This window comes from Bos grunniens, chromosome 8 (assembly GCF_055505025.1).
Source record: "Bos grunniens cultivar Pamir isolate PY7600 chromosome 8, Bosgru_T2T1.0, whole genome shotgun sequence".
NCBI lineage: Eukaryota > Metazoa > Chordata > Mammalia > Artiodactyla > Bovidae > Bos > Bos grunniens.
This window is the reverse complement of record NC_141172.1, coordinates 63,875,916-63,889,114: the sequence shown is the minus strand read 5'-3', so window position 1 is coordinate 63,889,114 and position 13,199 is coordinate 63,875,916. Positions and strand designations below refer to the sequence as shown.

Sequence of the window (13,199 nt, the reverse complement as noted above, 5' to 3'; positions counted from 1 at the left end):
TAAAGTTCCAGGAATTCTAGGGTTCTTGCAGTCCCAAACTTTTCCTCTTTTTCAATTCAGTTCAACTTATACTCTTATTTGAATGTGGCTCCAGGTCTGAAGAACAGTGTTCTAGCAGGGAGAGTAGACGCCAGCCCTCAACTAGCTGTGACCAGGGCGACACCCATCAATAAATGCAGGCCAAAGAAGTTCAGGGAGGACCAAGCTTTGTCCTTGGATCCTGCGCTCTAAGATCTCGGATTCCCAGAGCGCGGGGAGGTTTCGGCGCGGGCCCCCTCCTCCTGGGGGCGGGGCCTGCAGCTCCCGCTCCAGCCTTCCCGGCTGCGCGCGGCGGCGGGCCGTGATCACGTGAGCGCGGCGCGGCGGAGGAGGGGCCCTGATTTCCGGGCGGCGGAAGGAGACGCGGCCGCGTGAGGACGAGGCGATTTGAAAACACGCTTTGGGAGCGAGAGGCTGAGGCCGGTGGCGTACGCCGTTGCCCACTGGGCTCTTCCTCGCACGTTCTTCCCCTCTGCCTCCACGCCCGGGTCCCGGCCGGGCCCGCAGGTGAGCGGCCGCCGCCGGTCGGGCCGGGCCCTCCCGGGGCGCGGGACGGCGCGCGGGGCCGTTGCCCCTCGGTCCGCGGCCAGGAGGGTAGGGCGGGCTGGGGTCAGTCTGCATCCCCCGGGGGCAGGGTCGTGGCGCTCCGGCAGAGCAGGGCCTGGGTGCGGAGAGGGGCAGCGCGGGGGCGGGGCGGCCCGCGGGCATTTGAAGCGTTTCAAGTGACTGGGCGGGTTCGCGCGGTTTCGGGTCTAGGAGACTTTTAGGCCGATATGTGTTAATTGGGCCCCGCTTCCTGGACTGTGGTCCGGACCGCCGTCCTTGGTGGGAGAAGGAACGATAGTTTCTTGAAAACCACGGGGTCTTCGCTTATGGGATACGGGACCAAAGTCGGGGGTTGAGGATGCGCAGTCGTCTCTTAATCGGCTCTCGCAGTCCAGGTGTGGAGTAACCAACCGAGCAGGTTCGGACCATCGGACGTCTCGAGTGGTCCTGGTCTGGGATATTTGTTCTTTGAAAAATCAGGTGTTTCCGATTGGCCCCTAGGTAGAGTTTGGAGGAACTCGTGAGCGTAAAGGGTTAGAGAGGAAATTACCAAAGGCCGAGTACAGTGTGACTTCTTGACTTCTTTTTTTTTTTTTTGGCGGGTGAAAAGAAGTTGGAAATTAGGTGAGGGTAGTGAGGTGAGTCTTGGTGAACTCCGGGAGTTGGTGATGGACAGGGAGGCCTGGCGTGCTGCAGTTCACGGGGTCGCAAAGAGTCGGACACGACTGAGCGACTGAACCGTACTGAGTGAGGTGGCAGACAAACTAGCTGAGATTCGGTTCGGTCGAAATCCTGATAGACTAGACTCTCTCTTTTGTTGAAATTAGAAAGCCTGTAGTTGGAGCATATGAAATTCATCTTGAAAACTTTTGAGGCTCACCTGCTTCAAGTGATGTGAGAGCTCAGTCCCTGTGGTTGGTGTTCCTACCATCTATTCGATACCAGCTACTGTGAAAGTGGCTTGTGTTAGTTTCTCAGTCGTATCCGACTCTTTGTGACCCCATGGGCTCTAGCGTACGCTCTCCAAGGGATTTTCCAGGCAAGAATAGTGGAGTGGGTTGCCATTTCCTTCTCCAGGGATCTTGCTGACCCAGGGATCGAACCGGGTCTCCTGCATTGCAGGCAGATTTACTCTCTGAGCCACCAGGGAAGCCTTTTGGTTTGCTGTATTCTGAAAATCTTGATTTTAAGCGAAAATAACAGTTGCTGTAGAACGGTGAGTTCCTAGTATAAAAATGTTCCCTGTGTACCATAATAATAATCTTAATAGCTTGAAAAGTCAAGGAGGGGCGGTCAGTCCTGTGCGCTTTCCTAACAGAGGGAGAACAGATACTAAGTGGTGGGTAATGGTTGTACAAGCTTGAATGTGTGTTGGACCCTGATCAGCTAGTTAGTGGCTAAAGATAGCACAGAATTAGGGGGTGGAGAGTGAATTGTTTCGATTTTTCTGAATATCTTGTTCTACTTGTTTTCATCTCTGGTACTAGATAGTAATTGTAGGGAAAGTGCACAAACTGTGCTTGCTTAATTCAGAGAGGCCAAGTGAGTATTAGGGCCTTCTTTGTAGTTTTTATTTACTCATATTTTAGACCAGAATAACTTGGAGGTGTGGGTGGGCTGAAAATTTGGTATTGGGATAAATGAAATAAGGCAAGCCGTTTTGCCACCTTTCCGCCAATTCTCACCAGGATTGCAGTATATATAACATAAAGTTGGTTTTAAGGAGTTCAGTCTTACTTAGGAAACCCTTTTCAAGTCATTAGTAAAGGCTGACACATCTTTAAAATGGTTTTAACATCACCTTCCTTGCATGATCTTGTGAGAACTGAAGGCTTTTGTATATCTGCTATTATGCTTGGTATGTACTGGTCATGAGACTAAGAAAATATACATGTTTGTGCTTATAGCGTATCTGTTTACCGTGCCAGGCACAGTTCTGAGTATTTTACACATGAGCTCATTTGCTCCTCATTCATCTTACCTAGTAACAACTGTATGAGGTAAGCATTATTATTAGCCCCATTTTGTAGATAAAAACTGAGACACGGTGATTTAACTATGGCTATAAAGTGCAAGAGTCTGGATAAGAGCTAGTTGCTCTCTTGTATCTGCTCTTAACCTATGTAGCCAAACCCTAGATGATAGGGCTCTATTGTGTTAAAACCTTGTAACCATGTGAATTTGAATGTAATGTCATAGGTGATTGGCTTCTGGATTCCTGAAACTTCAAGTTTCTGGTCTTGCACCAGCCATTTTATTGATCTTAATGCAAACCTTCATTTTGCTCAAATTTCTTGAACTCCCACATGTAGCATTGTGACTTAAAAAAATAGCTAGGCATAGGATCGTTATGATAGATCAGGAGAAGTTTTATTTATTCCAGAGACACCTACTCTGGTGGGAATACAGTGCAAGGTAGGGTTCATTATTTTTGTGTGGAAAAGGCTTCAAGAAGGGCTGAGCTAGTTCCAGGTATAGAAGGCTATTTTTTAAAATAGAGGTTAGTTGATGGGAAGATAAAGCTGTAGAGGAAGTTAGGAAGGATGGCTGATCTGTCAAACCCAGGTGTTTTTACTGTAAGCAAGTAAAAGGAGCAACTGAAAGCTTGAGAGCCTTGATCAGATCTGTGTTTAGAAAGAGCCCTCTGGTGATTACCAAATGGACCATGAGGTGGACACTGGTGACAAGGCAGGAATACTAGTGGGGAAACTTGAACAGTCTTGGGTTGAAATAAAGGATTTAAGCAGGGGCTGGGAATGGGTATAATGCACAGATCAAAGATTTTGTGTGTAAGTGGGATAATCTGTGTGTAAATTGAAAGAATGTGATGGAGAACGAGAAGTGCAGTTCGACAGGGTTATACCTGAGTTATTTATTATAATAGTGGCCTAGCTGGTCTTTGTTCCTTGGCCCTCTGTTATACTGTATTTCCTTTTATATATATATTTTTTCCCTCCTTTTTTTGTTTCCGGTTTATATCTAGTCTGAACTTTTCCTGGTGTTCAGAATGCTAGTACTTTGATTTTTGCCTATTACCAAGCGTATCCCCTATTCTTCATCTTTACTGTTTTCCTTGCTCATGAAATGCCCAGTGACTGTCCTTGCTGCATATCTGAATCGTCCCCATTTTCAGGCACCCAGCTTAGGTTCATGAAACTTTTCCTAGCTATTACAGGCTGCGTTCAATAATAACATTGGTTTAGACTTTGTTTTGCTAGAGTTTCTTGGGGGTTTCTGGGGGCCAGGAGCTTCCCAGTAGGTGCAAGGTATACTTTTAGCAACTCTGTGCTACCTCCCTCTTGTCCTATGAAAACAAAACATTTTCAGAAGTTTTTTTCCTTTTTTATTGAAGTATAAATATATTAATTGAAGTATACACAAGTTTTCTACTTAGCACATCGCTCGACCCAAGATTCCTATTTAGAACATTGCTTGACAAAAGGTTCCGTAGCCAGAAATATCTTAAGTAAACTGAGTTTTTTTTTCTTTATAAAGATATTTTCCATTTAATATTTTGATGCATTGGCATGGTTATTGTTGATCTTGACAATGTTAGAGTAATTAAAGGTTAGAAAATACCTTCTCTATTTTATAATTTATCTTTGGTCTGTATTCATTGTTTTTAAATTAATTCTTTTATCATAGTACTCAAGAATGACCAAAAAAAGAAAACGCCAAGATGATTTTCAGAAAGTAAAACTAAAAGTTGGTAAGAAGAAGCCCAGGTCAGAAAATGCTACTCTTACAAACTTTAAAACGAAGACTATACATCTGCCTGAGCAGCTCAAAGAGGATGTAACACTTCCAACAAACAATAGAAAACTTAACATAAAGGTAAATCATAAACATTTTTTTGATAAGATAGGATATGCCTTGAAGTCATCTAGAATGGTGTACTTTTATGGAAAGTTGTTTTAACTCTTAGGGTTTATTAATGGCTGAAGATTGGAGTTTATCTGTTTTTCAGAGGTGATGCTGCCACTACAACTTTCCCACTTCCTCCAGAAAGACTTGCTCAGCTAAAGTCAAAGTGATTTCTTCCTTGTATATTCATTTGATAATTTAATATGTCATCTGGAAGTAATTTTTATATCTTTTTGATGTGACAGGTCTTCAGCTGTTTTTATAGCTCATTAAGATAGGACCCTGTCTTACCCATTTTTGAACCTTTACAATGCATAGCTATTCCAGATTCATAGTAAATGTGAAATTAATTGAAATTTAAGCAGTAGTTTGGCTTAAAAATGTAACAGCTTTATTGAAATGTAATTTGCACATAATTTGAAATTTAAGCAGTAGTTTGGCTTAAAAATGTAACAGCTTTATTGAAATGTAATTTGCACATAATAAAATTTATTATTTTTTTTCTTTTTTTTTTCTATTTTTTTTTTTCTTTAATAGAAAATTATTTAATTAGTATACATGTGTTCCCCATCCTGAACCCTCCTCCCTCCCCACACCATCCCTCTGGGTCGTCCCAGTGCACCAGCCCCAAGCATCCAGCATCGTGCATTGAACCTAGACTGGCATCTCGTTTCATACATGGCGTTTCACATGTTTCAATGCCATTCAATGCCATAAAATTTATTATTTAAAGTGGACAATTCAGTGGGTTTTAATATATTTACATTGTTAGGCTGCTATCACAGTAATCTAGTTTTAAAACAATTTTGTCACTTTAGAAAGAACCCTTCCACCTATTAGAAGTTGCTCCCCATTTCTTCCCCCCACTAGACAGCCACTAAGCTATCAGTAAAGATTTGCTTATTCTGGACTCTTCATATAAATGGAATCATGAAATGTGGTCTGTTGTTACTGGTCTTTCACTTAGCATGTTTTTGAGGTTCATCCATCTTACAGCACATATCAGAACAATACTTCATACCTCTGTATTGTCAAATAGTATTCCAGTGCAGAGCTTTGTCGTATTTTTTCACTCAACAGTTGATGGGCATTTGCTTACTCCCACTTTTTGACTCTTATGAATAATGCTATTAGAGACATTTGTGAACAAATCTTTATGAAGATACACGTTTTCTAGTTTTGCTTTCTAATCTCTGCAGGTTAAATAATATCAAAAAGATATTTGAAGTTGCGGTTTCTTTACAGATGATATAAATTATTCTACAAATAAAATTGCCATATGTTACACTCTGACTAAAATACACAGACACCCTGAAGGACCCCTTAAAATAGGCAGAAAATAGTGTAAATACGTATATGGTACATAGTAGGTCTTTAAGTGGTGATGATGATTGCTGTCAGTTTAAACGACTGTGTGCCTAATCCTGTGTAATTTCAAAACGAGAAAATACTGACTGAAAGTTAAATAATTCTTTTATGAAGCCAAAGCTGTGTTAAAGCTAAAACTGTTTCTGATCTTAAAACTACATTTTTCTCAAAGTAACACTGGAAAAATACCTACTGAAGCAGCCCTGGACACCCACTGAAGTGTCAGTTTATTAGCATAGTTTGAGTTAGCACTGTTTATTTGACACTGATGTGTATGTATATGTATATACCTAAAACCTGTATTTTTATTTATAGGATTTGCTGTCACAGATGCATCACTACAATGCTGGGGTTAAACAAAGTGCTCTTCTTGGACTTAAAGACCTTTTGTCTCAATACCCATATATAATTGATGCACACCTTTCAAACATATTAAGTGAAGTGACTGCTGTGTTTACAGATAAAGATGCTAATGTACGATTAGCAGCAGTTCAACTTCTTCAATTCCTGGCCCCCAAAATACGAGCTGAACAAATTTCTCCATTTTTTCCTTTGGTAAGTGCCCATCTCTCTAGTGCCATGACTCACATTACTGAAGGAATTCAGGAGGATTCTTTAAAAGTTTTGGACATTCTGCTGGAACAGTACCCAGCTCTGATTACTGACCGTAGCAGTATATTGCTTAAGAATTTTGTAGAACTCATTTCTCATCAGCAGCCGTCCAAAGGACTGGTAAATAGAGACAGATCCCAGTCCTGGATACTTTCTGTAAATCCTAATCGGAGACTCACTTCTCAGCAGTGGAGGCTGAAAGTCTTAGTGAGACTCAGTAAATTCCTTCAGGCCTTGACAGATGGATCCAGTAGGTTGAGAGAAAGTGAAGGACTTCAGGAACAAAAAGAAAATCCCCATGCCACTAGCAACTCCATTTTTATCAACTGGAAGGAACATGCCAACGACCAGCAACACATCCAGGTTTATGAAAATGGGGGTTCACAGCCAAATGTCAGTTCACAGTTCAGGCTACGGTAAGGATTTCAGTTATGTCCACACTCAGTTTTCCTGTATTGAATTATAACTGCTGACCATTGATGGCTAATGCTGGGAGACACGCAGTTGTCTTCCATAGTTTCATATAGTTACTCATAATTTAATTTTATTTACTGATGGGAGGAGTCATTTCAAAGTATATTAATTTACTCATTTCTAGCAAAGCCTAATGGAAAGTAAAAATTGATAGTCTTTTGGCTTTGTCATCTTAGAATTCTGTTTTTCTTGCTAGTGTTGATCAATGTAATTATCAATTCATGGTGCTTCGTTTTGCTGGTACTTAATATATTTAAGATTTAAATTAAGCAATGAGGAATATTTTTTAATCAAATTAAAATTTTTTCATTCTTACCTTTCCTTACTAGGTATCTGGTTGGAGGACTAGGCACTGTGGATGAAGGCCTGTCGTCTACTGAAAACTTGAAAGGATTTATTGAGATCATAATTCCATTGCTGATTGAGTGCTGGATTGAAGCTGTGCCTCCACAACTAGCGGCTTCTGTTGGAAATGGTATAGAACGAGAACCTCTGCAGGTTATGCAGCAAGTTCTTAATATTATTTCCCTTTTGTGGAAACTCTCTAAACAACATGATGAAACTCATAAATTGGTGAGAACTACTGGGTTATTTTCTGAGTAATGCCTTTTATCATAACTGGACAGATTAGAAATCAGTATATTAGTACTAACTGGTTATGCATTTTCTGAAAAATTCCCAAGATTTAACTATAAACTTCTAACATTTGCTTAAAACTGCAAATTAAAATAATTCTGTGAGTTTATTATCTGTATGTTTTAATTTTTAAGTGAAATGTATAACAAGATGCTTGATCTCTTTTTTAACTATATAATAATGTTACATTGTGTTATTTATGGCAGATTGATTACATAGGAGCATTCTAGTGTCTGGAGACCTCTTACATGATTTAAACAGTTGGTTATTAAGCAGTGTCTTCCAGTTTGGGCCACGTTAACAGAGTTTATGCCAGGAAATGGATGAAACTGAAGATCTCATATCTAACCCTGAGTTGTTTTTAAACTATTACGTTTCAGAGAAGAAAGTATATGTAAATTTGCTTGGTGTATGGTTTTTTGTTTTTTTTCTTGATAAAGGATGTAAATTGGAAAACATTTCTTAAAGATACCTTTACTGTAGGTAAGCTGCAATTGCAGGTATGGTGCAAGTGAAGTTAACCTAAGTAATTCCAAGTCATAGAACAGTTTCCAGCTAGCAAACATGTTTCTAGATAAGTGAATTTACCTCCTGTTGGGGGAGATTTTGCGTATTGGTAGGCTTTTTAAAAGTGTTATGTTGTGGGGAATATAATACATAGTCCATGGCACAAGTAAGGAAGAACATGCTTAAGTGATGCTGGATTAATGTGGTTAATCTTAAAAAAGGCAGCTGCTAGAACAATACTTTAAAGCTTGGAGCATCATTTTATAGGAGAATTTCTGCAATGACTTGACTAGGAAGTTGTGAATCTTTGAAGTTGCCTACATATGTACAGAATGGACAAGGCAGTTTTTTAGTTTTGTTTAGTTCTTTTTATTTCAGGCATTTGGGTGTTTGATTATTCATGGGCATCTTAATGCTTATTATTGCTTTAGTAATATTTGTGATTAGATAGAATGGTAGGACTAAATGCAGATTCATTAATTGTGTAGTTTTGGATCATCTACTATCATTCAGATAACAGTACTTTTGCTACTGCTAAGTCACTTTAGTCGTGTCCGACTCTGCGACCCCATAGACAGCAGCTCACCAGGCTCCCCCGTCCCTGGGACTTTCCAGGCAAGAACACTGAGATAACACTAACAGAATCTGAACACTGCCTTAGTTTTATGAATATTTAAAATAGTATGTTTTAGAAATATTCTGTGCTATTACAACTAAAATTATTAGCAGTTCATTAACATAGGATACTAAATTCAGAAGACTGTTTTGCACAGACTGTTGAAGATTATGTAGAATAGTAAATTGGGATACTGTATAAAATTGAAATAAGCGGAGGGTGGTTAATTCAAATAGAAATAGTATTTAAAAGCATCCATTGGTAGAATTCTCTAATTTACCATGGCAGATTTGAACTGTAATAACTGAATAAGGTAAATCTCTTCCTTTGCAGACAGAGTATAAATACGTGTGTTACACCAGATGACATTAAAATGCCTGTTAGTTTATTTTTCATTACCATTCCCGCCATCAGTTCCTCTTTCTCATTTGCCTTAGTTATAGCTTAGTACTTAAGGTATTGAATGGTCAAAGTTCAAACTTTCGGAGGAATGAAATGGCATTCCTTGGTCTTCTAATTATGCACCACAGGCTGAATTTTTTTCAGAAAATTCAGAAAATGTGTAGGCTTTCTGTTGGTAAATTGGCATCTGTATTAGGGTGCAACCTTAGGGTAACTGACTGCTTACTTTTTAAGTTTTGCTAAATGCATATAGTGTGTTTGTATTTTGCTGCATAATTGAGAAGTTTCATTTTTGTCCAAGTATTTTTTTTAAAAAAACCTTTTTAGGAATTTGAAATCTTTCATCTTGGAAAGAAATTTCAAGTTAACACTAAATCTTAATTGCAGTGGTTGAGTACTCAGATCCTGACTGAGGTGGTTTATTTCTAATACACTCTTTGTATCCTTAGTATCCTTAATTTAAAGTATACTGTGTTTAATATTTTTAAAACACACAGTGTTTTAAAATACAATGTAACATTAACTTTTTAGTTAACTTCAGTTTTGGGAGGCCTGTATTAATAGCTTTAGGTCAGTATTATAATTTTATACACTATGGAGATTTTGTTGTGTCTTAGCTTTGTATTTTAATGCTTACTACTTTCAGTCTAAATGTTTCTTTATTGTTGCATTTTTACCATGAAGATCAGAATTTGTGAGAAAGAATTGGAGGCAAAGGTTAATTGAGCATCTATATATTTGCCTCTTTAATTAAAATTCAGTTCCTTAGTAAACAGGAGTCACATTTCAAATGCTCAGTAGCTTCAGGTGGCAGGTGTGTTGGACAGCACAGATATAAAATAGCTCTGTCACTGCAGAAAGGTCTTTTGAATAGCACTGCTTTGCAGTGAGTTAGGTTCTGTGCTAGACTGTGGGAATACAGAGATAAACATGACTGACAAGGCAAATACTTCGCTCCTGGTGGGGTTGAGAGATGGTAAACAAATAGATGATGTCCATCATGTCATCATTAGGAAGAAAGATGAAAGTGGGATGAGAGAGAACATGTAATGAAACTGCAGGGAGGAGACTGTTAAATAGGTGGTCGGGAAATGCCTTCTTAACATCTGCATGTCACTGAATGAAGAGAAGGAGCAAGTCGTGTGAAGACCTGTGGGAAGAACCTTCTAGGCACAGGGAGCAGCAAGTGCAAAACCCTGAAGTGAGAACAAATTTGACATATTTGAGGAATGGCAGCAAGGCCTATGCAAGTGAGGTACTGGGGCAGTGGTGGATGATGAGGGGGGAAGTGACAGCAGCCACATCGTGTGGTACTTTGTGGTCTGTGGTAAAGAGTTATAATTTTAACCTCAGTGTGGTGAAAAGACATTGGAGGGTTTTGAGCAGAGGAGTGGCATGATCTAAATTATGTTTGTTTAACTTTAATATGTCAGATTTACAAATAAAACAGTAACAAACTCCCATGTCCTCATTCTCCAGCTCTAGCAAAACTGGGGCCCAACTGAGATCATTGATCCCATGGATGACCTGTCCTTCCTTTATATACATTGTCTCCTTTATCCTTTCCTGTAATATTTTGAAGTGTGATTTATGTTTTAAAAGATCACCCTGGCTGCTGTGTAGAGAATTAAGTTTAGTGGGGCAAGAGGAAAAACATGAGGACCACTGGGAGACTGAAACAGTAATCTTAAGTGAGAGGTAATGGTGGCTTGGAGTCGAACGGTAGCTAGTGGTTGAAGTGATGAGAGGCAGCTGGATTCTGGTGAAAGCAGCGGGAATGCTGGTGTACATAGTTAAGAGGAGCAGGAGTGATGCCTATATTATGGTCCAAATGATGGTGTGACTACCCCTAGGGGAGTTCAGTTTACTCATGGTAAATTTAAGATGCCTATTAGAGGTCCAGGAGGAGTTGTCAAGTACACGTTTTTAGGTCAAGAAAAAGAGAAGAACCTAGTGAAGGTAACTAAGGAGATGTGCTGCAATAGCTAGCTATTGATTTATGGTCTGAGTTTGGCCTCCAGTTTTGCTGGAGCTGGAGCTAGCTATTGTAGCATCTCATGTCCCATATCCCAAGCAACCCCTCAGTCACTGGCACACTGCAATGATTGGTCCTCTGGATAGCAGGAAATCAGTGTTTCAGGTAGGAGAACATGATACATTGAAGAATCCTGCTGAAGAATTTTAGACAAGTACATTGATTGGTGAAGGTGTTACATGCCTTTAACGAGCAGTAGAATTTCTAGAGAATATAGTTACCCTTAAATGGAACACTAGGTAGAAGATTTTCTTGTGTATTTTATAAATATTGTATTAGCAGTTCAAATTCAGAATTGTATTAAATCTTACTTACTTTCTCCCTTTTTTCTCCTTTTAAGTAGATGAAATGCATGTAAAAATAAAAGCACCAAAAAGAACTGTGGGTGAACATTGGATGGCCTAACAGTTTATTCAGATTTTAAAATTTATTTACATATTATATCATTAGCAGAAGATGTATTATAAGGGTAAATTTGTGAGTGAATATTGACAAGTTTTTGTTTCTGCTTAAAGTCTTATTTGCTATTTTAAGTTATTGTTTCTTATGGATTTTCTAATCTGTGCTTATTTTACTAGGAGTCATGGCTTCGAAAGAATTACCTTATTGATTTCAAACACCATTTTATGAGTAATTTTCCATATGCCTTAAAAGAAATAACCAAGCAAAAAAGGAAAGAGACAAATAAAAGGTATTGCCATTCTCTTCCACTGTTTAACCTGACATTTTCAGAAAACAGTCTTAAACTGAACTTTGTACACTGTGAGGTGTTTTTATCTAGACTTTGTGAAGTAAAGGTAAAAGCTGTAGTATCTGATCTTAAACAAGTCACTTTAAGCCCTGGACTTCCAATTCTACTTTTATTTTTATTTTTAATCTGTAAAGTGAATGTTTTGTGCTAAATGAGGGTCAGCTATCAAATTGTATAGATAAGAATTTAATAAAAATTTGCTAAGAGTGGATAGTTTATTTGTGAGAGGCACTGTGTAATTACTGAATCTTTGAGAGCATAACATCACTAGTTTCTGCTCTCATTTATATACACAAGGAAGCATAATGTAACTGTTATCGGTATCCTGATGGAAGAGGGAGAAAAGTAGTTCTCTTTTGTAAAATAAGTGGAAAGAACGAATTACGGATGAAGTTTCACTGGAAAAGTGTAAGCCTGAAAATTATTTGTAATGATTACTTGAAGTAAGAGCTGCTGCTGCTGGTGCTAAGTCACTTCAGCCGTGTCTGACTCTGTGAGACCCAGTAGATGGTAGCCCACTAGGCTCCTCTGTCCCTGGGATTCTCCAGGCAAGAATACTGGAGTGGGTTGCCATTTCCTTCTCCGATGCATGAAAGTGAAAAGTGAAAGTGAAGTCGCTTGGTCGTGCCCGACTCTTAGCGACCCCATGGACTGCAGCCCATCAGGCTCCTCCGTCCATGGGATTTTCCAGGCAAGAGTCCTGGAGTGGGGTGCCATTGCCTTCTCCGGAAGTAAGAGCAGATAAACGTAAAAACAAATTACCCAATAAAATTTGACAAGCAGATACAAGTTAGAAAACTCAAGGTGTAATCCCCAAATGAGCAAACACTTGAACAGATGTTAAAGACTGTCAGAAGGTTGTTAAATTTATCAAAAGGAAGAATCAGTGAGGAGAATAAATGAGGCTCTTTGGGCAGAGTTCACAGGATATGCTCAGAAGTGAAAAGTATGTTGTAGGCAGATAAACTTGATTCATTCACTAAAGTTTTTTGGTCTCTCACTGTAAGTAAAGATGTCCTAAGGTATACTCTTTGATCTCTTAAATGATTTCATAAATTTCAAAAATAAATACAAAATCTTAAAATTGATAAAAATGAGTGTCAGATTCCAGTCATGAGATGGAAATCATACCAGTGATTTTCACAGAGAATTTAATACAAATGATTTTTAACTAGGTATTAAACTAGGTATTTCCTAGTTTAATGGAAAATGGAAACTAGGTATTTCCCCTTCACAGTGGGAAGACAAAAGGGAACAGTAAGGTACTGTAGAGGTGGACCTGCAGGAAGCGGCCCCTGCATCTTGACTGGGAGAAGAAAGAGAAGAGGGCAAGTAGCTGGAAGGAAAGG

At 39.2% G+C, this 13,199-nt stretch overlaps 1 protein-coding gene across 5 annotated transcripts in view; it reads left to right on the top strand.

Moving 5' to 3' along the window:
* The first annotated feature begins 378 nt into the window (after positions 1–378).
* The window catches only part of TEX10 (testis expressed 10), a 46,846-nt gene continuing 34,025 nt past the window's right edge, over positions 379–13,199 (top strand). For 3 of the 5 annotated variants that reach the window (XM_086416093.1, XM_086416092.1, XM_086416094.1), the window contains exons 1-5: positions 379–546; positions 4,231–4,419; positions 6,133–6,845; positions 7,233–7,476; positions 11,678–11,790. In XM_086416093.1, the coding sequence (XP_086272219.1) occupies positions 4,240–4,419; positions 6,133–6,845; positions 7,233–7,476; positions 11,678–11,790 (1,250 nt within the window). In that variant the 5' untranslated portion in view covers positions 379–546; positions 4,231–4,239. The remainder of the gene's footprint in view (positions 547–4,230; positions 4,420–6,132; positions 6,846–7,232; positions 7,477–11,677; positions 11,791–13,199) is intronic. The other 2 variants (XM_086416096.1, XM_086416095.1) reach the window with 1 other exon arrangement.